Genomic DNA, 26,844 nt, shown 5'->3' with positions numbered 1-26,844 from the left:
CCCTGTGATTGACTGACCACTCCAGTGTGTTGCTTTTTCTTTAATGTCAGGTAGAATAGGCTGAAAGTCAAAACTAAGCAGTAAATGTGAAGGCATATTAATGAAGGGCCCAGTGGCAGTACTGTAAACAGAAAAGCTTTACTTGGATGTATTGAAAACATTTAACATTCTCCTTTAACTAAATCAGAGAATAACTCAAACCTTTTCGAGTTCATTCAGGTAGACTACTTAAATGCTATACGTAATAATCAAATCTGTTCTCAGAAACCAAGAAGCAAACTTCATACAAACATTAATCTGAGACATTTTTATTGGTGATTGATGAGAAGGTAACCATACAACAAATTAACTTTATACAACGACTGACCACTCATAAAGATAGTATATGAGATACCTTGTTTTGCCTATATGGCCTCTCGCATACACCCTCACACTTGACTCATCTCCAATCCTTCCATCAACGTATTATCTGCCCTGTTGGAGGCAGTAAAGGAATAGTAGTTCTATTCCAAGTACTTGAGTGGGCGTAATGAGGAATTCTCCACCAGTGATTTTTCACATTCATTCATTAAGTTAATGCTGGATAAGTGGTGGGAGTGATCTGGGACCTAAGTAAAGGTGCTAAATGGCTCAAATGTAATAAATAAATACATGAAAAAATATACATAAATATTTCCAGGACTATGAGAGAAACATATAGTACAGTTGTGCAAAAATAATCAAAAACATTTTAAATTGTGACGCAAGCACATGTTTTTTTTTGCCCCCACGTGCAGTTTATTTTCTGTGTATGCAAAAATAATATAAATATCCACTCTCGTGTCATCTTTATACAGTACATAGACTTTTCCAATTCATCAAAAATGACAATTTCCCCTTTTTCTGTAACTAATCAATGCTGTATTCATTAATATGAACACCCTCAACTCTTTATTAAATTAAAAAACATTTTTTTTTATGTCATTTTTATTTTTTTTACATGTTCTGTGTTTCAGCCAGCAGCTTGGGCAAGAAAGAAGGGAAGCCATTACATGGAAGAGACAGCTATTTCAAGACCTTTAAGATGGATTGCCAGTGCTCATAATGTTGGCATGGAAAAGGTCAGCTATGGCCCTTTTTCTAAGAAAAAAAGAAAAACGCACCTCTTACTCCAATTAACACCAATGAGAGACTATTCTATTTATAACAGGGAATGGGTACTGGACACTTATTTGACGCAAATCTTTTTGATGCTTTGAGGCTGCTGAAGTGCCCCCGTGGAGTGTGGCTGAAAATGAGAGTCACTCATTTTCCACTTCATCTCCCTCTTGGGTAAGTCAAATTTTCAGCCTAGCCCTCAACTCCACTCACTCATTTGTACCACTCTGGTTACAAGTTATAGTGCATTAACCATCAGAGGTAAGTACTGCACCTAACCAGTCTCTGGAACGCCTTTTTGAAGTCCTCGTTAAAGATAGTATAGATGAGGGGGTTGATGAGCGAGTTAATGTATCCCAGCCACGTCAGAAAGTCAGCCATCTCCATTGACGTGCTGCAAGAGCTGCATGTGTTGACGATCACCTCCTTGACAAAAAAGGGCAACCAGCAGATGACAAACGCTCCGATGATCAAACCCAGCGTGGAAGCGGCCTTGCGTTCCCGCGAGCCCGAGATGCGTGGTCCTTGGGAGAGCTGGCTCCTCCGTGACTCGCTGCGTGAGTCATGCCGGCGGGCCTTGCAGTGGAACTTTTTGACCGAAATACGCATCCGTTCGCGAGGCGCCTCCTCCGTGGAGGGGTCGGAGAACGACTTATCTTGCGGGCTGACGGGGTCCGGACTCCGAGGCCCCCCGTCTCCGGCGTCTCCGGCGGGGTAGGTGGAAGGGATCATGCTCCCGTTGGTCATGCACGAGTGACGGCTCGCCCTGCTGGCCTCCCGACGCATGTAAAGGGTCTGGGCAGCCCGGTAGATTTTAAAGTAGAGGATGAGGATGAGCAAAAGGGGGATGTAAAACGCCCCGAGGGTGGAGTACAGGGTGAAGGCGATGTGGTGGTGGAGGATGATGCACTGGTCTTCCTGATCTGCATCCCCTGTGTAGTACCGCCACAGGAGAGGAGGAAGCGAGATAAGGATGGACAAGAGCCACACGACGGCCACCATGGCTCCCGCCCGGGCCCCCGTGCGTTTTCGCGAGTACTCCACGGCATCTGTGATGGCCCTGTAGCGGTCAATGGCGATGGCAGCCAGGTGGAGGATGGAGCACGTGCAGCACGTGATGTCAACACTCAGCCAGATGGTGCACACCACCTTACCCATGAGCCAACTCTCTTTCTGAATGTATATGATGCTAAAGGGCATGACCAGCACGGCCACCAGCAGGTCGGTCACCGCCAGCGAGCAGATGAGGTAGTTGGCAGGGTGATGCAACTTGCGGGTGACGGCGATGGCCGTGATCACCAAGCAGTTGAGGAACGTGGTCACGATGGCCAGCACGGAGAGGGTCACTGAAAGGACGATCTTCCTGGGGGGAAGTCTGGTGGTCTCCAGTGCATCATAATCACCGCTGCTAGTAGCATACACCCCTTCAGTGCAGTTGGGAAAATCCATTCTGAAAGCAGAATTAAGAAAGAATTTGTCATGTCTATTTAGGTGTGATTTTTTGCCATGGGTGGAGTGAATAGGCACGATAAATCAATTTGCTGATTTGTAATCAATTATGATTTTTATTGATCAGTTTCACCATAACAGGGATATGTTGGGTCAGGGTCAGCAAGTCTCTTGAAATTGTGTGAATTTATTCTCAATACAGTGAGATGAATTCAATTTACGAATTGTTTTATAAATTGAATTTATCTCACTGTATCAGACCGGCTATTGAAATGTATTGGAGGAAAAAAACAAAAGTTTTTTTCTAACCCAAACAATTCTTTAACAAAGCCTGATAAACATTCAATAAGCGTTTTGCATCATAGTAAAGCTCTGTTCTAAAAAATAGATAATTAATAGAATTTTATTTTTCTTAGAAATATTTCCTTACTTTTTCAATATATTTTAAAATCACACGTACTCCCTAGAGTGCCTTCACATACCTACATTTGAGAACCACTGAAGAAGAAGTACCGGTACATGTTTTGTAAGACATCATGTCGGGCATGGTGTGAGGCCAGGGGGAGGGGCATGTGTGACCTTTGAGGACGTACTACAATAAAGTGTAATTGCGCAACCTCTCCAGTAGGTGGAAGTGGCGCTCTCATTGTCAGAGGGTGCACAAGGAGTATTACAGTTTTTCTCCACAGGTTTGGCACATTTCTTGAAACTGAGATGACATTTTCAAAATACCATGGACAAATTCCTAAACTACCTTACAATTGGTCTCAACTGAATGCCATTTCTCATTGCTTTCATCAAATTGCCAATGTCTTAGAACATGTCTCAATTGCCTCAGTGGATCTGTGCTAATGGTTGTGAATTTAGCTTACACTTTCTTTTGTTACACTCTAATGTGTAAGTAACTTTGTGTGAATAAAAACTGAATACTGCCCTTGTAAAATCCACCCCCAGTTTTACATATAATTGTATTTTGTTAGCTGTTGTGAGAAAACATCTAATGATTTTGACTTGTGGTGCTTACAGAATGCCAAAGGGACGATGCATTTTGGGGGCACTGACTACTTAGAAATTTGATTTTGACACATAGGTGAGCTGTTTTGGGAGAGATATGAGCTTTTTGGCAAAATAACTAAGTGAATGCAGATGAGCCAAAGCAATTGAGAAGGATTTTTGCAGTTGTGACTGTACCGACTCTTTGTTTGGGAAAGGAACTTGGAGTGAAGCATGTGTGAGCAGTTTTGGGATAGATATGTGCTTTTGCTAATGAACTGATTTGTTGTGCACAAATGTAAGTCTGTTTGGCCAAATGAGCTTGCAGTTTTGAAAATGTCATCTCACTTTCAAGAAATTTTCCAAACCTATGGAGAAAAACTGTTAACTCATCTGCAGAAGTGTACTTCCATATTTTCAAAGCTAATTGAGAAGCACTATGCTAACGCTAAATTTGAGCATGGTTCTCTTTAGTCTTATGGTGTTGCAGATGAGCTAGAGCTATCTGATTTCTGAAAACGTTTGATAGCGTCCCATAAAAGTTGAAAAAGATGTGTTTTTATGCATAACATCTATTTAAGAAGTGTTTTTTTTAACAGGATCAAGATCTGAAATGCCTCATGGCAGTGGTTTGAGATGTGTTATTCAAACTCAAAACTATACACTGCTACCTGTCAAGTGTCACCCGCGTGGCCCGCAGTGATTTTTAGACAGCAGTAGACGTCCTGCACTGATCTGTCCTCCACAAGAGCTCTGCCATTATATCACCTCTGTCGCTCATCAGAACCTGCAGAGAGAAAGATAGTAAGAAAGTGGTTGATGTAAAAAAAATAATAAAAAAGGACATTTGCAAGAAGTTGCTTGTGGATTTTTGCTATTCCCGCCCGTTTTTTTCCTTTTCCTGCATGATTCATGCCCATTGCACAAAGCAAAGTCCATAAAGCCACGCTTAGTTGCGTTTGCTGTGCAAGCACTTCCGACCCAACCCACCAAACACTTTTGGTATTACCCAGAACAGAAAATGGTCAGCCAAATTGCCTTGTGTGATTAAAAATGTATATTTCGTGATGCTCAATCTAGACCTGTAGTTTGCAGCTTTACGCTTGTTCATTCCCCAATGATTAGACTTTGAATCCAAATCCGCAGGTATGAGTGTCATTGCTGCGCTCCCTCACGCTGGGCAGAACTCATCCTGGAGACATGAGTGGGAACTGTTGCTATAGAAACACGAGAAGTAGACCTACAGTACTTTTAATGCGATAGAAGCAGAGAGGCAGCCAAACTCTTCGCCGAGACCATTTGATTCCCTTCCGCTAGATGCGGCGGTAGACAGGGCCGGGGGAGCGAGGGGTGCGAGCCATTAGGACGAACCTCTGATAGTGCCTCTTGATAAATAAATAAATAAATATGTACATAAGTGAATAAGCGGGATTTTTAGATGTTTGTGCCCCATTTAAAATGTAAGATAAAAACAGTAATCGCCATTGTGGAATATAATTTTTTTTCCCTAAAAACAAACAAACTTAAAAAAAAAACCTACTGTTTTTGGATGGATAGATGGATAGATAGATAGATAGATAGATAGATAGATAGATAATCAAGACGTCATGCAATTACATGCTAGGGATGCCCACTGAATGAAATGTCATTAAATTTTCTATAGTTCATACTTCACTGCACATTCACTTTGGTGAAGTTTAAGCAAAAAAAAAACCCCAAAAAAACACATTTGCAGAGAAGATTCTGCCACAGTTGAATATGCTTTATTGACTGTGAAATTATTTCTTTTTTTTTTACTAAACGGTTTTACAGCTTTCTTGGAATGAATTGCTTCTCTGATGTGAAAAAAAAATGGCTGTTTGTTTCGTGGTCTTTAGAAGATATATTTTGTTTTTCCACCCACTGGATGAGGCTATTAGAGCTCGCCATATGCATTAGTGTAGATTACTTTTGTGCAGGATGACATATGTATTGTGCCCTAATACATATATAATTATGCTGACTATTATCCAGCGCTTTGACTGAATGCAAGTACAGTGTCAGCATGTTGCTGAAGAAATCATCTGCTTGTGTCATCAAATGTTCTAAACTGCAGGCATTTTGTTCAAGGACATCTGAAGATAAGCCGTACGAGGCCAGTGTAGATTTAATTTTTCCTTTTATGGAGAGAAAAAAAGGCGTGTGCAAAAATCCCCAGAATGGGCAAAAACAAGTTCATTTACTGACTGCAGTGATGGAGGAAGTATACCGGTCAGTTTCGTATGTGTATTGCCATTCTAACATGGGCACATTTTAAGATTTGATTAGTTGAATAGAGGTATCATTTAGATGAAAATTATATGAGAAAGTGTTTAAAGTATATGTTTTGCTATAAAAAAAAGAAAAAAAAAAGATATTAAGTCCCCAAGATCCTGTAGATGGAATTTTTTCCAATATGTCAGTAGTATGGATATTATTTTTTTTCTGACTGATACCAACTGAGTACTGATATTACTCGTACTTTTGATGCATAAAATTACTGTTAACACATTTACTGGTAACTGTGAACAAAGATCGTTTGTTTCTGGCACATGCTTATTTGCCATTGTCAAACCGCCACAAAGCTCCAACTACTAAGAAGGAGGACTTTATTTCATTATTTTTTTTGCCTCGAGTATTGGTGGCTATTAGCAAACTTCATAAGGACTCGATACCTTGAAATAAGTCCGGTATCAGCCCGACACTGATAACTGTACTATTCCTACAGGAAATGAGGGATATTCTTCTTCTTCTAATCTTCTAATAATTCTGACTTAACACAATTCTTTTGCTCCTTTTTTTGGGGTCAATTTTCATCCAGAAGATACCCAAATTATTAGAGTAGCTACAAGCTAGCATGATGAGATTTCCTTCATGAAATACAGGAGAAATTAAGTTCTGAATTCCTGTTTCAAAGTAAGGGTTGACGTATAGTTGAGATAACCTAAATTAACTAAATGAGCCATCAACAGTGCTCACTGTGAAGAGTAGCTCCCGGCTGAAATGCGGTATCACATTAAAGCTTAGCTTCTTCTAAAATACAATGTGTTTTCTTCAAATACCAAGGAAGCTAAAAAGCAACAACAAAAAAACTGCCTAGTGTTTGGCTATTCAATTCATCCAACCACAACCGCAGCCTCACAAAATACCACAAAATCACCAAAAGCCCCAAGGTTGTAAAATAATCAAAAGGAGGGTCAACTCTGTGACATTTAATCTCTTTCTCACTGCCCTCTTAAGAGCGGCGGCGAAACATGCAGCGAAATCGGCACATGCAGAATAGCGAACGTCTGCTTGTGAAGAAGGAGAACTGTGCCGTGACTGACATTTATTTGCATCTCCAGACAGCTGCAAATAAATAACGCCCGGACGATAAAAGGGCACAGAAACCCTCCTTTGGCTTTGTCTGCTCTATCTGTTTAGTATTGAAGTGAGGGTACACTGAGAAAGGCACCTTGTTGCGTGATGAAATAAAAATGAAACCCTTTTTTTTTCTACTTCCACAAGAGCACAATTTATCACGCGGATGCAAAAGATACTTAAGTATAAAAAACTTAATGTAATTCATAAATGCTAAGTAAGTATTGCAATGTCCTTTCCAACACTCCAGCCAGATTTAGCATTATGCCGGTGAATGGATGAACAATGCTGAGCGTTATCTTCCGCCAATCAAAAATAATGGAATAATCCACCAAGTTGTTGTTGCGATGGGAAATAAAGTACTCCCAATGCTACCAAAGCAAAACAGCCCTGACTAAGACAAGCATGCAAAGATTCAAAGTACAAATCAAAAGTTATTCATGTAAAACTGTGAGCACATTCTCATGCGTAGGATTTCTTTCTCGTGAAAAATGCATATGTCTCAGCATGCCATGATTGCGTTCTTATTTGCATCGCCGTGAGGGGCTTGTGCATGTGAATGTAACTCAAACAGGTGAAATGATGCTCTAATTAATTTGAACAGAATGACGTGATTAACTCTACATGCGGTTTCCAACTGGCATGCAAATGTGGCAAAAGTTCCTTTGTGACCATTTGTGCTAATGCATGACATTAGAATGAGTCCAAATCTATGCGTATTGCTAACTGCTTTACTACGTTAACTCATTCACTGCCATTGACGGCTATAGACGTAAAAAATTCATTTGAACTATTTCTATTAGTTTAACATTTTTTTTGGTATTATTAGTAGTATGAAAACCTAGAATTGTTTTTATTGTACATTCAGAACAGGTATAACATTTGTGATTAATCGTTAGTTAACTAGTGAAGTCATGTGATTAATTACAATTCAAATTTTTAATCGCCTGACGCCCCTAATTAAAAACACATTATTAAAAATAAGGGGCGTCAGACGATTAAAATTTGTAATCGTAATTAATCGCATGACTTCAATAGTTGACTCACGATTAATCACAAATTTTATATCTGTTATAAATAAATCCCCCAAAATGTCTAGGTTTTCATAAAAAATTTAATTAAATGATTTTTTAAACTAATAGAAACAGTTCACATGAATTTTTGACGTCTATAGTCGTCAATGGCAGGTGAATGAGTTAAACAGGAAGTCAACCCCAATATTTTTATTACAATAATATGCTCTATATGCAATACCACTAGTCTAAAAGTATTATGATTAATATTGTGTTTGTGGAATATAAGCAGCAAAATCCACCCGTTTTTATCCATCTCGTTCTTGGTTTGAGCGCCAACTATTTGGAAAACTTTCACCCCCACCCCTAACTAGTTATTTTTCGGGGTCATCAGATGAGCCGGTTGTCCCAGGCATTGACTTTGCTTTGCATGCCCCTCATGTAAGCGAGAGTGACTCTATTTACAAGCTTCGTACTGCAATTGTGTATTTGCCATAGTGCATTTGTTGATCCTTTCTCTTATGTAATCATTGTTAAGTGTGTGAATGAATATTTTAAGCCTCATTTAAATGTGTTAAACTTGTCAATGTATGCAAATCACATATGACCATATGGGAACCTGAACTCTCCCATGCACATTCTTTGACAGTGGGAGAGTTTTCGAGTCCACTGGTTATTAATAATTCATAGCTTCATGATTATGCAATGAGAAGATGATTACTTTTTTGTTTTAGAGCTTTGAGCTTTGTTTACCGTCAGCAAACATAATTTTAGACAAATCTTTGAAGCATGTCTCTAACTTTTCAAATCGGGCATTAACTCTCATCGATGTAAGTAAAAATTGCTTGGATTCAAAGCAAAAGTGAGGAAAAATAGATTTGTTCTTCCAGCACCTGAGAAACGTTTACTTTTAAGCCTCTATGTTAATTACAAATCATCAATGGGAATGTGGAAAATAGATTGCATAAATTAACTACTAAAACGCCTTTGAGACATTCATCCTTCCATTTTCTAGGGCACTTGTCCTCATTAGGTCGCAGGTAAAATGAAGTCTATCCCAGCTGACTTTAGGCAAGAGGCAGGGTACACCCTGGACTGGTTGTCTGTCAGGCAAAGAAGCATTCACAATCACGTTCTTACCGAGGGACAATTTTGAGTCTTCAATGAACCTATGGACAGTCACACAGACATACTTTGTGACATCAGTGCATAATATTTACAGACAGTACTCAAAGTTCACACAGTTTGCATTGCAAATGTATGTCTCATCAATGATCGGTTTAATAGCAAATTACTGAATTTGCTAAAAATTGACAAAAGCAAATCATTAGTTTGACTTTAACGCAAATATCCAGATTGTGATGGCATTGACATTGTTTGCTGTCTTGGTTGGGTATTTGTGAATTTAATTTGGCAAAGTGTAGAAAATGATCCAACTGAGGATTTTTTTTCTTCCAGTTTTCGTTTTTCAACCAAGAATATTCATTTAAGTGAATCCCTCTTTTTAACCCTATGAAGCCAAATGTCTCAAATTAAATACAAGACATTTTGAGCCCTCTATTTCCTGAGTAATAATATTTTCCCCATTAAAACCCTGACGTATACAATCTGACACATGCATTTCACGGATAATCCATTAGAGGGCAGTATCACACAGCTGATGGCTTTTACAGCGACCTTGCAAGATCGCCCCAATTGAGAAAGGAGAGGCACCTATACTTATTAATAGTGGGAAATGTTCTTTCTGATCTTTGGAAATACTAATGTTTGATATGTCTATTATTATATTCTTGACAGTTATAAATGTACAAATTCAAAGCATTGTGACCAGATGTATCAAATATGACATAAATCAAAAGTCATATGTGGAAGTTGATTTTCCCAAAAAATTGCACCAATGAATACTCTATTTACAAAGAATCCGAATTTTGTCATATATTTCATGGTTCAGGCTTTATAGGGTAATCCATTCTTGCCAAATAGATATACAGTATTCCTCCGCCATATCACGGTCCACAAGTAATGTGGAAGGGGTAAAAAAATAAATAATAATAATTAGCGCTATATTGCGGATATTCTCTTATTGGAACTTAACACCGCTTTGCGATTACTGATTAGCATTCAAAGCGTTTGAAAAAACAAAAAGTCACACTTTGATTTTAAACCCATAAATGACTCTGTAATAAACTTGGCAAGCACAGCTGTTTTGATGCTGACTTCTCCGTAAATGACATGCACAACACAACACGGCAGGTGGTTGCACATTTAATGTGACCCTCTTGATGAGAACCTGCTGTCCGTTTGTTTTCCGTCATTGTTTCTGCACCATTGGCTGAAAGCCCCATGCAGTTTCCCAAATCAGCCCGTGCTTCTTTCCTTGTTGTTTTATGTGAATGATGTTCACTGTCAACAAACTGATTCTGTCCAGTTTGTGAATTCCCAGCTGTCAACCTATTAATCACATTAACGACATCTATTGGATCATGTACAGAGAAAGAAGTGATAAAGCGTGCGTGAGATTATGGATATTCTGTAGGCATCGGTCAGCGTTAAACACACTAGGTTACATATATTGTCATTTAAAGGTAGCATGGGGCACGCGATGTCCTGACCATTTCAGCAAAAATACTACTGCATAGTGCAATGATGGGCAACTGGTGGCCCCGTAAACAACTTTGGGGGGGAAGATTATAAACCTGTTTTCTACAATGATTGGATCCCTGAATACTTTTATAAGGGAGAAAATTTCCAGTTTTTCGTGGGAATTTATATTTTAGGCTTATCAGTGTTTTTTGAAGAATATTTTGGTTTACAATTTATTTTTATTTTTTTTTCTAGAGCAAACCCCAGTTAGGTTGTTCAGTGTTGTTTGTAGAATATTGGATTTATAAAAAAAAAAAATGCTTACTGGTAGTTTTACCCTTAAATGTATTTTAGTGGGTGTCAATTATATGCATATTTTTGCTATTTGTACGTACCTACCCCCCCCCCCCCCATATCAGAATACAGCTTTATAGTTTTAAGTTGTAATATCACCATTCACCACTAGATGGAAGACATGGCCTAGTTGCACTTGCACTGGGTCTTATACTATACAACAATGTGAGCAAGCCTAGTATTTTTTTTTTTGCTGATTTGGAATGACATGCAAGAAAAACAAACTACATCAATAATATTAAAATTTCATGTGAGTTGATTATTGTGCACATTATGAGTTCTTGCACTCAATGTTGTTTTGCTGTTCAGCAGTTTTGTACTGTCCTTGTTAAATGTTAATTTTGATGCAAGAGCCCTTTGTGCTGAAAAATAAAAATCACAGTATGTGGTTATTTTGTTGTTTGCTTCAAACCCTTTGTTGTTTACTAGCGGATATTTTATGTATTGAGAAATACATTTTGAAAAATGAAATGTATTAAGAGGACGTAGTTAGCACATATGCACTTATTTTGTTCATATATTTAATTAAATATTTTGTCACATGGTAAGGAAGTGTCTCACGGCTGGCTTGGGAACGCCTTGGGATCCCGTCGGATTTGCTGGCTGAAGTGGCTGGGGAGAGGGAAGTCTGGGCTTCCCTGCTAAAGCTGCTGCCCCCGCGACCCGACCCCGGATAAGCGGAATTGAAGACTGAACGGAACGGAACGGAACGGTAAGGAAGTGTGTGGTCCTGTGTGGCCCCCCATTAGTGTTGATGACAAATGGTGGACCCTCCATCATTTAAGTTGCTCATCCCTGGCATAGTGAAGCAAAATCAAATCTAGTTTTTTTTTGGTAGGAGCCCATTACGACCAAATGTTGCACATCCCAGGAAGTATGGAGCGAGAAAGTGTCACAATAACAGAAATTACAAAGTCACTTTTGCCTGCACAGTGCATCTGATTTGTACAGAGCCTCGTGAATGTTTTGGACTAAAATCTATTTGCAGTAATAAGATTGTCACTTGCAGCTGAACAGCAGAAGCAATCATTTGGGCTCAAGATGCAAGACACAGGAATGTTTCAATACGTGTGGCACAAATACCGCCAGTATGATGTGCAGTGTGTAACAGACCACCCAGCGTTATGAAGTGCTTTCATATGGACTGTGTCAATTCCGATGAGCCCTTGACATTTGACCTTTTTGAAATGAGGCCTTTAAAATTAAATGCAACTTTTTTGTAGGCAAAATTGAGCCTTCTTTAAGCAGCCCCAAAATAAGTGAGCACAACATTTACTAAGGCGTTTTTTTTTTCTGTTCATGAATACAATAAGTAACTATAATTTGATCCAGATATAATAATGTGCTTGACTAATAAACATTTATTGGACAGCAATAATGAATTATTTTAGTATTAAAGACATTTTAGTGGAACAATGTTTACATTGTTATTTTTGGCTCTGGCATAACCCTTATATTGGGTACTGGACTAATACTTTTGATAATAATTGTATATAATATATCAATTTTTATTTATTTTTTATTTTTTTTTTATAAAAGAGCTCAGTATTGTTCATTCGGTAATGTCATCATCATTGCTCTTTTTATATATATATATATATATATATATATATATATATATATATATATATATTTTTTTTTTTTTTTAATTATTATTTTTTTTGTATGTGGGTGAGTATGTATATATCTTATGGAGGGGGAGAAAATCATATTCAGCTTATTTTTTAACGTCCACACTTAATACCATCCACCTTTTTTAAATCCACTACACTAAGCCTGTAAACAAGTTTCTTACTCAACTCAGTTCAGTCCTTAGGAGGCTTCTCACCAGCTTATTCCTAACATTTGCATGATGCAGATGCAGATAGTGAGATCTGATGGTGACAAAGTGTACACGTGTGTGTGAGGATTTCGCCGTCCGTGACACACATGAAGCGCTGCAAAAATGAGGACATGAGTCAGTGAGGTAGAAAGAGTGACAACAAGGTGCATGTGAGCGTTGTTCTGCCTCCTCGTGTGAAATGTAGATGAGTGAACGTGTCACCGCAAATTGGGTGCATTCATTATTAATGCGTTGAGCACCAACTGGAACTATTATTGTTTATGGTATGCTACATCTGCATTAGCTGTAATGCAGAAAAAGTTGCCAAGAAACGACAATATAATGTATAGAATACATTTAATTTCCAAACACACCACAATTATAATTATTAGCCTCATAAAACTCAAGTGTGAATCATGCTTAGCTCCCGTCTCGCCTCATTTGACGGATATCCACTCGGGTTACCTAATGAGGTGCAGAGTGTACATAAACTACATGAAGGCAATGAGGCAAATTATTTTAAGTGGCATGTTGTAAATGTAAAGAAGAATACAGCTCATCTACAGGCCTGTTCAGCTGCAATGAGTGAAATGAGTGATGTGATTGATTGCTTGGCCAATCAGGGTGTTCCGCTTAATGACAGTCTTGGCAATAATTAATTACGTTTTGTAATTCCAACTTCAGAGTAGAGCTGCACTGACAGATTACAGTTATTGACCTGCTAGCCTGTCTAATGGAAGTTTGTATCTTTATTTCTCCAGGCTACTACACAAAACACATTATAAGGTTCCACTCTTTTGAGTTTAATAATGCAATAACTTTTTTATTTTTGTATACTTTGGTGGTAATTTTTTCACTGTACACTAGAGTTATACTTTTTTTTTTTTTGGTGCATACTGAACTTCCAAGCATCCGAGACATCGGCCAATACAGTACAGAGGCGTATAAATATATAATGCCAGACTAAATCGACTCAACATCAGGTACATCTAACTGTCAAATATTTTTCTTTTTTCTTACCACTACAAAAAAGTGTTTGTTTACCCAAAATGGTTGAATTGACACGATATGGCTGAAGTAACACAATTTAAGAGTAAAAAGAAAAACACCTAAATGACACATCCTCTGGCAGCTTAATGACACATGCCAAGTCTACCCAGCATGGCCAGTGGTAAATATATATATGTATTTTATAATAAAATAAAAATGAGACATCCTCCAGACCAAAACCCGACTAAATGCCCACCCCTTAATGCTGCCCCCACACACGAATCAGTATATTAAATAAAGGCGAAGGAAGCAAGAGGAAGAAAAACAGAGAGAGAAAAAAGGATCAGACATTAATAAGCATAAATAAAATAAAAATAATAATAATAAATAGAAGGATAAGGGAGTTACAAAAACATTATTAAGCATTTTAGCATTAAGGGAGGAAAAAAAGAGAGAAGAGCATGGCCAGAGGTAAATATTGAATTAATTTATGTCGACACTGCTGCTGTTTACTTTCTTCACCAGCATGTAGAACAGTTATTTATGTGATTTTTTTTTTTTTTTTGCGAGTCTTCCTATCACTGATGGTCGGTCACTGGTTCACTCGTCTGACTTCCTTTCTGGCAGCGTGGGTACACTTCACACTGTGAATGTGAGTGTGAGTGGTTGCCTGTCTCTATAAGAGCCCTGTGATTGACTGGCAACCAGTCTAGGATGTAGTCGGCCTCCAGCGACCCTGAACAGGATAAGAGGTGTAGAAAATGGATGGATAGATGCATGTTTTGGCAGGAACTCTTGAGTACTCGGAGAACATGCAAACTCCACACAGAATAGCCTATCAAATATGATTGAAAGGCGGGTGGACCCAAGGACAGGGAAGCAGACCAAAAATGTACATAAAGAAACAGTATACTAGATAAATAAAAGGCCACCAGAATGCTAACACATTTGTGAACATTAAGAATTGATATGATGATGATGATGATGATGATGATGATTCAGGGGTCTAATGGCTTGCTTGTTTGTCAGTCAAGTGGTCCTTGATTTCACACTCCTGAAGCGCTTCCCTGAGGGAAGCAGTGTGAAGATTGGTGTGCTGTTGGTGTGTATTGTCAAGAGCAAAACGGACGTCAGCCACTTGTGGTCATTGCACCCGATTTCATCCACCTCTTAATATCACCACTATTATGTTAATTTATAATATAAACCATCAATATCAACAACAACAAAACACAATATAGTAGTGCACAACTGTGCAGCGTTCATCATCTGCAGCAGTTTAAAAAAAAAATCAATGTTTATCTAATAACATAAAACATGAAATACATCATAATCACCAGAGATGCAAAGGTTTTGCTATATAACGCGTTTTGCTCTGACAAACCAACCAAAGGATGAAAAAATGCTGATGTTCAGCTGGCCCTGTGAGTATGAATTGAACATGTGATTGGTTGAAGAAACAGTCCCATTGCTAACAGAGTTTAATTTAATCGACCGGCATTACAGATTCTGACTGCTCCAGGCAGCATGAAGAGGCTGAAAATTGATTGGACATCTACGTGTACAAGAAACAGTGCAGCAGAGAAAAGGGCTATGAAATAAGGATAATAAACAGTTTGGAATAATTGAATAAAATTGAATGGAAAAAATAGGACAATTTAGCTTGTAAATGTAGATTGGTGCTACTGAAAGTCCATAATAAGCAATGGTAATAATAGTGCAGTTTAAGTTACAATATGTCTGCATTGTACCGGTAAGTCCAAAAAACACCCTTTACAAAAAACAAAACATTGTTAAATTCATGCCTCACAAATGTGCTTTCTGTACTGATCGTTAAAGTAATGATTTGAAAGTCCCCGGACTAGCCATTCTCTCTTTTTTTTTTCTTCCTTTTTAAAATTTTTTTTATTGATGGTCGCAGCTGATCGAACTCCTCAACAAGAATGCAAATACAGCACTTATGTTTTTACACCAATTTTCCGTTAACCATGAAACTAAAGATTTCCTGCACAGCCCTTGCCACAATAAAAGACCACTGTAAAAATGGGAATTTTATCTTTGAGAAACATCTTTTTTAGACACTTATTGAAAGCTTCACAGTGGGTGTATTTAAGAAAAGACATGTACTCTGTCGGAATCTGGTAAGGCTGCGATTTGCTTCACACAGTGCGGCCTTTCCTTTGAATGATGAAGTTCTTCATTGTGGTCCATTTATTATTGATCCACTTCTCTTCAGTGGTGATGCCAAGTTTTTGGACACTGCTGTATATTTAAGTTAACTGTAACGACTCACGACTAATTATCTTCAACCGAATCACATTCAAAATGTATGCAGTACAACATCATAACACTTTCTTAGGTAACAGTAATGATCGACCACAAATGATGAATTCTTTATTTAATCAGTTTCGCAACTGCGTCCAGATATAGTGCAAACCGTGAAATATGAATCTATCACCAGTTACTTTGGCGGTCTGTGTGATTCTCATTCTGTAATTTTGTAGCAAGCAAACTGTTGTTTCGCTCAGCTAATGATGTATTGTAGCATTTGAACGCTATAGCTAGCCAACTAGCTAGCTGCCTGTGACTCAAGAAGTACTCGTATTCGTGTGCGACATTTTCATCTACGTCTCTAATAAATACATCTTGCCTTTCACATATTTATCAGAAAAGAAACACCAAATCATAAAGTTTGTTTTTTTAATGCTGCACATGCTAGTAGCTAGCAAGTGGTTATTTTTCACCTTCAGGCTGCTTTGTCGAAAGGAGATGGAATGCATTGATTAGGCTAGCTTTTTTTCATTTCCGACATAAGAAATTGAAAATGACCTTTCCTGTTCATTTTTTTGGTATGTTTGTTGGCACCCATCTGCTGAAGCTGATAAAAATCATTTGGTGTGTAGCCCACGTGGTGGTGTTAGATAACCACTGACCGTCGATCTAGGCCAAGTTAATGGGTTAAAACAACCTCGGAGGTGGAGTGATATGTAAAGTCTGAGAACTGCTGTATAACACCAATCAAATTCTGTACTGTTGTATAATTGCTAATTCAACATACGTTCACACTTGACCTATAGTTTGTCTTGAATTTTAAACAAACACTATTTCAACTTGAAGGTACTAGATTCAACCAACAATCAGACACTAGTGGAATTTTCTGCAGTTCCTAAGTCCATTGCACTCTCACCTCCAACCTCTCTACATTTGGGACTCGAGAACTGCTCATTTTAGATTTTTTTGGGTGAACTGTTCTTCAATGAACATGTATTTCATCACTAGGAATACGTACCAAACCCGCAAATCAGTGGAAGCAAATCTTGGCATTCAACAAATGATTGCAAAGAGCATTAGCAACTGTGGCTCTCCTTTCCCACATGCGAGGGCATTACAGTGAAGACCCATAACAACAATCACTTTAAAAAATGGATATAGCGAGGGTACAATTGATGAACCGCGATTTAGCGGGGTAACGCTCTCTCTTGCAAGGTCATTTAAGCAAATTACAAGCACTCACAAATTGAGATTTTACCCTTTCAAAGCCGTGATTTTAATCAAGTTTCAGAGACTGTATTGCTAAATAAAGATAATGAAACATCAGAGTAAGGGACAAATTGTCTAACCAAATTAAAAAGAAAAAGAAAAAAAGAATACTTCATCGAACTCGCATAATGTGTTTTCTAAATGAAAAGCATCACATTAGTTGTAAAACGGCCTATTCAAATTTGGAAGGCCCTTTTTCTAATAAGCTCAGATGTGGAAAGTGTTCATTGCACAAACTAATAGGTTGTGTTCCAAGCACACAAAACACTTCAGAGAATGTCATTTTTCAACATGGACAACTTAACACAGTGTCAAATTTCAAAAGACCTGGATGAATTCAGGGAAATTACTTATGTGTAAATATGTCATTTTAGACTCATTTGGGACTCTTTAAGCAACACTCCAGTGAACACTCTTTTTTTTTTCTTTTTTTGTCACTAGCTTTTTAAATGTTGAGCAAAAGAAACAGCATGTCTGGCTTAGTATTGACGAGGAGGAGGAAACACACGCAAACTTGATGCTGCTTTCCAAATAGCTCCGGGATTGTTTGGGATGTAGTGGTACATTTGTGGCTGTGTCTGACAACATTTTGTGACCTCTAACTTGCTCTACTCTGCGATCTGACGCAAAAGACTGGTTTGTGGCTCCCAGGAAATGACTATGCCTACATGCTTTTGGACACAAGCTAAGAAAAGAACATTGATTTTGAACGGGAAATCGTTGTGTGGTGAATGACTTCAAAGCCATCACCTTCATAGTCATCATAGAGAGATTTTATAAGTACCATGCGATTTAAGACATTCATACTCAGTAGCTGCAAGGGTTACACATGTTAAACAACATTAAAGGTGTTATCATATGCTTACAGCAGGTAGAAAGCACACAAATAACATCTCCCCATTCCGGTCCCCTTTGTTTAGCTCACGAACAGCTTTGCCTAAACAGAGCCTGCCCATTGCAGATAATGCAATATACTGAAAACAATCCAAACACATGAAAGTCAGCGGCAGGTTGAGGGCTTGTTCTTTACACGGCAAATTCATTTATGTATACAGTATTAATTATTTGTTCGATTACTGTTTTCTGTTTAAATTGTAGATTTGGATGTCTTTTAAAATCAGGTTCAATTTGATTTTTGATTCTGTAGTGGACTGGGGAACCTCCCAAATCATAAACAATCAGATTCATAGCACAGGTAATTTTTCAGTTATGTTTGTTTTTGAAGGTTTAAGTGACATTTTAACATTAACAACTGTCTCACAACTATAAACAGAAGTTAACGACTCCACTACTACACAGTATGTAAACAAAGGACAAACACAGCCTTTTAACTTTAAATCCAATTAAAATTAACTTTATTTGAAAAGCATCTTGTAATGCTCGGGGGGAAGACAACTAAATTAAAATTAATCAATAAAACCAAAGATGTAAAAAATAATCTGCCATCCAATACTCAATGTCTAAAACAAAGTTAAAAAGGACATCAAGTGATCCTGGATCATCGGGGGAAATGTAGAGCTGAGTATCATCAGGATAACTATGATTACTAATTCTGTCTCCTGATTACGTTGCCTAATGGCAGCATGTACAAATTAAAAAGTGACGGATCTAAAATTGAACCCTGGGGAACACCATCTGTTTAACAAAGATTTGTGTTGTACGGTGTCAAATGCTGCACATAGATCAGACAGAGAGCTTGCACTTTGTATTAGAACTTGAGATTAAATTTAACTTTCATGAACATTTTGTGTTATTGTTATATTCGTTATCTCACTGGACGGCTTTTCAATATTCCGTTCAACTATTTTCCACACACACACTGTGAGTGCTGTTGAACTGCATTTTAAGGTGCCAACCATAATTAGTTGGGGTTCCGCATCTTGCTCAAGGACACCTCCACTTCATCTCTGAGAAATATGCCACTGATTTATGCAGAGTTGCATCAAGGAGGGAAACAAAATCTCAATTTCCTGATTCTCTTGCCTAAGTGCAAAAAATAGAATTAAAAAAAGCATGTATTTTCTTTCTTAAAGGTAGGAAGAGCTTGTTAGCGGTTCTGAGTATTAAGTCCAGCAGAAATAAACGTGTATTCCTCATACTTGGGTCCCCTGCCACTGCTAGTAAACGTAATCAAAAACTGTAATTTTGTCATGTTCCCGTCATTCATCATGAGAATAACACACCATTTAACCACCATAGTCTTTTAATCACTTGTTGAAGCTGGCGAGCTGAAACATTTTCAAACAAGCAGTTCCTTCCTTGCGCCAAGGCCTTTTGAACAGTTTGTGACGTTTGCCTGGGATTATGTAAACGTTTCTGAATGCATTTGCACTGAAACTGGTTGAAAGGCACAGAATGTACGCACACAGTGAAGAGCTCGTCAGAATTTTTCTTACAATTTCAGATAAAGCTATCCATTCATTTTCTGCTGCTTATCCTGTTGAAGGTCACGGTAAGATGATTTGTGGCAAAATACAGACTGCATCCAGGAATGGGTCAACTACAGGATCATTATGGAATTTTCTCCACAAATGCCATCTCTGGATGGATTTTCACTGCAGGTCTGACCTGATGCTTTCACGATAGTTTAGATTTGCCACAGGTGTTTTTAACACATAAATACATGTCACAAATGAATGGACTGCATCAAATTTGTAAAAACAAATCTTAAGAGTCCTTTCAGAAATCAGAATCAATTATTATTATTTTTTTTATACTATTAGCTACTTCACAACAAGCAGTAGTTTGGCAATGGCAAGTCTTCAAAATGAGACCCCCTGTTTATAACCTCTCCCACCTGATGTTTACTGTCAATCTAAACAGAAAATACACACTACACATTCTGCAACAACTTAGTCTGTCTCTGTATGTTGAAAGTCTGCTAGCTTAATGCTAACACCCAATGCAAACGCCATTCAAAATCAAACAAACACCAGTAGCACCATTGATGCCGTGTTATAACGCTTTAAGCCACAGATATTTGGACACAAATGTAGCAACACAACGACTCAAATTAATGATAGAACCGGTCAATATTTACGATTGAAAATCACTATGGAATGTGTGGGCATCATAGAGTTCGGCACTGGTGTGAAATGAAAGCATAGCCAAGTAGCAGATGTCCTAAAACTTGCGCTATTGCTGGACATAAATAGAGCATTTAGTCGTGTTGAGTGTTTATACAACATGATGCCAATTGCCACAATAAAATGACAATTAGCAGACAAGCTAACAGTTAGCCTAGCTTCTTCTTGCCATGTCCCTCTTGTTTTTCCAGTCCATGGATGATTGTCATTGGCTAGCTTCACCTGACTTAACACGGCCTGCATGAAATAAGATTTGTAATTGGCTGGTCTTAGCATTATTCAAAGACAAGTGTAAAAATTAGTTTTACGTGACGTTTTGAGCAGGAAAAACCTGTATTGTTGATTTAGCGATATCAGTACCTTGAATGTTCATTTCTAGATATAGCTAATGTAATGATAACACACTGCGCACAAATACACTTCAAACCTACTTTGCGGCATACTATGATCAATTAAAATCCAAATTATTTTAAAAAATGTGTTAACATTAAGAGGTGCATGTCTCAAGTTGGGAGGGCAACGACCCCTTTGCCCACCCATGGGCCCATGGTCTATTGATGACGAATCCACATAACCACAGAAAAGTTTCACATAATTTAGATTTACATCCTAATTTACGTTCACACCGCAAGCAAAACAGCAGGTGGTCTCCCGGTGGGGAGATTCGACATTCCCTTCAAACATTAGCAATGAGATAAACAGTAATTTCTTGTACATTCTTGCTATGCATTGTCTGCTAACAGCAATAATTATGCTGAAACCCACCAGTTTGCTTTTGTAAACTATGCAGACCGGTTTCATCTTGGTGCTTAACAGTCACTCACAAACATAGTAAGCCTTATGTAAAAGCTGGCCACCTGTTGTCTGTTAGCATAGCACACCCCAGTACTAGCTGCTTACAGTCTTACTATTTGGCCCCCTCGTGCTGTGTCGCAGGTTTAGTCCACAACACTGTACACGGGGGACGATCATGATAATGCCTTCCAATTATCCACACATCACTGAGGAAGCCCGTCGGCTTCTTTGGATTCACAAACAGGCAGGAAGTACACATGTAGGGCTGAACGTCCTTTGAAAGTGCATTATTTGACAATGAATGAGGCCCACTGTGGTTTTGCTTCACAAGTCAGCAGTCTATCAATTAAAAGTTTAAAGGATGAGGTGATGCATGCTGCGAGTAGTTAAGTCACTGCACACAAACACACAAATACTGTGTACATTTTACGGCCTGCTTCTACAAGCCACCTACACAAAGTTAACAGCTTTGAAAGTAGCTGCAGTGAGTCGTTAAGGTCACTGAAAATCCTCATGTGATGAGTAATGGACAAGTGTTGTACAGCGAAATGCATTTTACAAACACTTATCCACGTTTGAGTCAAAGCTCAGGCGCTAAAATCAGGTACGTGCATATAGAAAAGTGCCTGTTTATTATTCAGTGTTAAAATGTTTGGACTATTTGGAGTAGCTTCCGGGGGCCTCTGACACATTCAAGGTCAATGAGGATGCTAACAATGCAAGCTCCATAAAATAAGGCTTTGGATTGCATATTGATCTGAAGCGCCTATCAAACAAGAAAAGAGCTACGACACGTAACGTAAGCTTGGCTCTCTCTCAGGCCCAAAGTCAATGAACCCGTAAAAGTTTGACTGGGTGTATGTACAAAAAGTCATACAGACACTCTCCAAAATGTTGTACGCATCTTTCCAGGAGTTATTATGACCGCTTGACAACAAAAGTTGGCTACAAGAACTGGTTACTAATTAGAACCTGTTCCCTCACTGCAATACTCCACTATACATGCGGTGCATTGGGTTGCACTCCCACACACAGTATGTCAGTAAGCACTTTACGGTTACACTTGTCTGCCGTGGTGTGCAACTTGGAGAATTATCGCATCACTTGGTAGGACTCGCAACACCTCTAATAAGACTTTTACAGCTTCAGTTCCAAGTGATGTACTCTGATTGATGTGTCAGGATCTCCCAGTCTTAGCTGACACTAGCATTTTCAGCGTCTCAAAGCTATGTAGAAAACCCATAAAGTTACTATGAATGTGCTTCTCCTGGTGGGGAATTAACTTCTTCACAGTTTTTTTTAAATGTAAAAAAATTGTCTGCTCGCTGACAATCACAACTGTACTCCCCTTAACCAGATATTTGATGTAGTACCAACAGTAACCTGTGAGAGGCAGCATGGAGCCAAAGGTCAAGAATAGTCAAGAAAATACAAAGAAGAAAAAGTAGTAGTAAAAGAGCTTCATCTCACTTCTAATAGCAAACGTGAGCTATGTGTTTTTGGCGGTGCATTTCCAGTATAGTTAATTGCGTTCGGATGAAGCGTTTGAAGCAACAATTTTGCCGGGGTTTGCGAATTAACTTTCCGTGGTGTTGTGTTGCTGACAGCTAATTGCCATTCAGAAAGTTATTACGGTCTGCAACACAACCAGATTCCAATACTGGCCAGGACTAGCTTGGGTTATTTGGTGAGTGTATTGCTTGTTTACAGTTGTTGAACTGTCAACCAAGATAGCATTTAGCAGCCAAAGTAACACAACCAACGTGTTCGGTCTGAAGCTAGCGTTATATGGCTATTGCTCCGTTTTGCCTCACAATCGCAAAATCTTTGGCTTGACAGAAAACACCACGCACAAGTATTTGCGATCGTAAACTAATATTTAACAGGTTTAAGATTGAACTTTTCCGACTTTGATTGCAAGAGAAGAAATATGCTCAAAATTAGCCTGATTGTCCGTTGTGTGAGACAAAGCAATAAGAGAATGAAGTGAAGACACCACAGAATTTCAACATGATGGCTTTTAATCTGCACTCTAAGGGGTGCATTAAGCTGCGTGGCGACGCCTTATGCTCAAGTGTTCATTGTTAAACTGTAATTTAAGCAGATCTTGAATCTGCTACCGCAGACGGTCTTAAATTTAATTAAATCAAACCGGCGATACGTGGCTCCCCTGACTCCTCCAATCACTGTCACTCCTTCACAACAAAGTGGCATCACATGACAGCTTGTCTTTATCAGAATTGAGTAAGATGTTATAAACGCACGTATAAAAAAAATACATCTTGCGTCTTCTTGGCAAAACAGCATTTTTTTTTTTTGCACTTTTTGGGGGGGGCGCTCAGTATTGTTCATTCGGTAATTTTACCGATTCGACATGTCATCATCATTGCTCTCTTTTTTTACATTTTTATTTTTATTTTGTATGTGCATTTGCGTGTGCATGTGTGTGAGTGCGTACTCATTAGTTCACCTAAAACCTATTAAAAATCTCATACCGTTCACCTCAACCGAATACTTCAGAATCCAGCTAGAGTCGTGAGGTTTTCAGGAGACCCGAGGAAGGATCAAAGAAAAGAAAGGAAAGTGAAATCCAGCACCGAACAGACATTACCTACTACCCACCGGGTTACCAACCAGAGTCTTTCACCAACCCCAGAAACATCTAAATTCCAACAAATTTGGGAGACCTCAAGAGACCAAAGGAGAGACTGAGGAAGGGAAGGAATGATAGTGGAAGCAGAGTGAGATTCCACAGACATCCGCTTCCACCGATTCAACGACCAGAGGAAGAAGCAGGTTGAATTTCAATAGATGCTGGTGTGGTGGATCTGGCATGCATGAAAACCTCCACCAAAGAGGGGAGCCGTCGACCCCCCGGCCAGGACAGAGAAAGCGCGACCCCCCAGGGCAAAACAGCATTTTGACAGTGGCATGATTTGGAATTTGGAGCATTGCGTTCCTATTACATTGCAACACGAGCAGTCCTGTTGAGCTGTATATGACATTTTATATATAGGTTTGTTGCGTCTATAACTCTCTGGCTATAAAAACTTGCGCTCGTGATATTTTGCTGAAAGCTTTTGCGACTGCAAAGCTGTCACCTTTATATCTACTGCAACTGCTAATATTGTTTTATACACTTGTTTAAATACCAGTTTAAAAATATCTTTTAAGATGCATGCTGTGTTTGTGTTGGTAAATAAAGTCCGTTATTGAGTTCACATTCGTTTGGGGAGTTGATCGTTGGGATATAAGCTTGTAAACGCCCCAAAAGTCTTCTAGAAAATGGACACTAATGTTGTCTCTTCATAGCACGTTGACATTAACAGTCGTCTTTCAAGTACGTGGACTCTAATGAACCCCGAAGGGAAATTAGCTGCTTGCCAGAACACAAGGAACAAGAACAAGAAACTAACATAAATATAAATAAAAGATGAAGCTAAATTGCTGGTTCTTAGCAGAGAAGGTTAAGTAGCGAGTACAAGGTTTGAAGCATTGTGTGCTTACTGACAAAGTACTTTGAAGTGGATATATATTGGCACCTGAAAAAGAAAATTCTTAGAATTGATTTACTTGCAGATATAAATGAGTGTCAGTATAGTTTCTACCTGGAAGAGCGCACTTGGAAGGATGAGTCAAAACATAAAGCGACGACTCCGGAAAAGACAGATTGACATTTTTGGTACTCAATCAAGAGTCACTGATGATGGAGTGGTTGGCTCGCGTGGCTTCCTTTTTCAGGCAGCTTGGATCCACTTCCCACTCAGCGACGGTGTTAATATGAGTGTGAATGCTTGTCTGTCTCTATATGTTCACTGTGATTGACTGGCAAACAGTCCAGTCATGCCTCAAAGACAGCTGGGATCGGTTCCAGCTCAATGTGACCCTAATAAGTACAAGTGGTATACAAAATGGATGGTACTAAATCAGACTAATTACTGCCGTTGTCGGTACCAGATGTGATCGATCTGCAACATTGTCTCGGGTCCTTCCGATGATGTCACACTTTGGCACCTCCAATTGAACATATCTTTTTGTCCGTTCACCTCGATTGGTTGTGTCCAAATAAAATACAGTTATATTAAATGTATATTTGAATGTTTCTGATTGAAAGTGAGTTTTGTACTAAGGGTGCTACGTCGCTTCCACTTATGGCTCGACATTTTCTGTCCACTGCAAGATTTAATTTATGCTGAAATACTTCATAAAAACATGTCAATTCCCGCTTTGATCCTGCGACCTTGGAAGCCGCCGAAGAACCCCGACACAATCTTTCAGGCCAATCACATTTGGTACTTTCAAAGTCTTTGTCTTATACTCCTGGGAAAAAAAGTAATTGTATGCATTAAACAGCTGCCATTTGCGAGTAATAGCGCCTCCTCAAAAGATGTTATAGATGCCACAAGATGGTGCCAAAGGACTAAACGTGTCTCAATGAAGATCCTCAGCTTACTTCAACATAGTTTCTCGGCACAGTTAACACCGGTATCGCTTTTGGTCTGAGCACAAAAACGGCAAATGGCGTATCCATATAATAGTCATTGTTACGTGATTTCCAGAAACGTTATAAATAATAACAATGCTATTAGGCCAACCATATATCAGTTTTATGCATCCGTTTTCTCTCGAGAACCAAACTTGGCAAAACATATATGGCGAGTTACTCCATGCTTGCCGACCCAAGTGTGTACATTGCAGTATGACTGCCACTCTCAAGTCACTCAACTTTTGATTCCTGATCGCCATCATCACATTATCCAGAGGAGGAAATCCAGCGTCGATAAACTGCAACACCCACTCTCACCTCACGTTAACCCCCCTGCAGCCCTTCTTCTCATAATAGCCCACTCACCAATCTCCAGTCAGTCATCACATTGTGGAATGGAGCTCTCGAACTGGACACGCAGGAGCTGCTTCACTGATGGACATCTCAGGCACGCATGCGACCACCACAGCTTTTATCATTACCAGCATTAACAGAGCATCTCCTTTTTCTTTCTTTTTGCGCTGTTACGGGTGGGCTGCTTTGGAAAACATGTGGGCGAAAGTGACAATCGTGCTTCATCATCAGTGGGAAAATTACTTTTCTTTATGTAATCCAAACCGACTTCAGGCTGCAATGGCACTCGTTGTAACACATTGGGAAGGACAACACACACGGAGGAAATAAATAATTTTACACAGTCATGTGCCTTGGAGGGACAGAACTGCATGCATGGAAACACTTGTGTGTCGCTCTTATTAATATGCAAATTACATTGTTCATTACAATAACTGCTCTGTCAATTAAGAAAATAGCATGTCATGTTTGAACCACAGCAAATATTGAAATAATTGTGCCTTTGCTGCGTGAAACACTTATAGTGAGTTAGAAAAAAGAAAAAAGAAAAGAAAAACTTACCCAGCTTCAAGCAGGCATCAAGGAGGTGGGGGGGCGGGGGGGATTATGGCATTCCTTGAATGTGAATGTTGTCCATTCACCTCACAGCATCTTCCACGCCGACACCCATCCACTGTGGCTACCGAGGGGCTGGCGGACGCGCCCACGTGAGCGCGCGTCCTGGCCGCGCTGAGACGCGTGGCCGTGCACGGAGGAGGAGGAAGAGGAGGAGGAGGAGGAGGAGGTGCGAAGAAGAAGATTGGTGCCTATCAGCCCTCCAGTCGGCCGCGCTAATAAGGAGATAAGCGTTTCTGTGGCAGCTCG

General features: G+C 39.1%; 1 protein-coding gene and 1 long non-coding RNA gene across 4 annotated transcripts in view; one reads left to right on the top strand and one right to left on the bottom strand.

Annotated features, from left to right (window-relative positions):
* The window catches only part of LOC147164756 (uncharacterized), a 45,807-nt gene that overhangs the window by 1,141 nt on the left and 17,822 nt on the right, over positions 1–26,844 (top strand). Inside the window, exons 2-5 of one of the 2 annotated variants that reach the window (XR_015096759.1) lie at positions 996–1,100; positions 1,190–1,311; positions 11,457–11,619; positions 26,629–26,844. This is a non-coding gene — a long non-coding RNA (uncharacterized LOC147164756). Of the gene's footprint in view, positions 1–995; positions 1,101–1,189; positions 1,312–4,178; positions 4,430–11,456; positions 11,620–26,628 lie in introns of those variants that run through there. The other variant, XR_015096758.1, reaches the window with a different exon arrangement.
* On the bottom strand, positions 366–26,719 carry htr1fa (5-hydroxytryptamine (serotonin) receptor 1Fa). 2 transcript variants are annotated; one of them, XM_086092029.1, is made up of 3 exons: positions 26,542–26,719; positions 4,251–4,366; positions 366–2,587 (listed from the first exon to the last, which is right to left on the bottom strand). In XM_086092029.1, the coding sequence occupies exon 3, from the start codon at positions 2,584–2,586 to the stop codon at positions 1,393–1,395; it is 1,194 nt and encodes a 397-aa protein (XP_085948155.1). In that variant the 5' UTR covers position 2,587; positions 4,251–4,366; positions 26,542–26,719; the 3' UTR covers positions 366–1,392. The 2 variants fall into 2 exon arrangements, with proteins under 2 accessions (XP_085948155.1, XP_085948156.1); XM_086092030.1 differs by lacking the exon at positions 26,542–26,719 and adding an exon at positions 25,993–26,142.

The sequence above is a fragment of the Leptonotus elevatus genome, chromosome 12 (assembly GCF_054856555.1).
Source record: "Leptonotus elevatus isolate MCC_2025b chromosome 12, RoL_Lele_1.0, whole genome shotgun sequence".
In the NCBI taxonomy this organism is placed as follows: Eukaryota; Metazoa; Chordata; class Actinopteri; order Syngnathiformes; family Syngnathidae; genus Leptonotus; species Leptonotus elevatus.
Note: the sequence above shows the minus strand (reverse complement) of the source record. Positions and strands in the feature narration are given on the sequence as shown.

What these genes read in the sequence shown, in the direction of transcription:
- htr1fa (XM_086092029.1), bottom strand. Translation starts at nt 2,586, where the DNA reads ATGGATTTTCCCAACTGCACTGAAGGGGTGTATGCTACTAGCAGCGGT.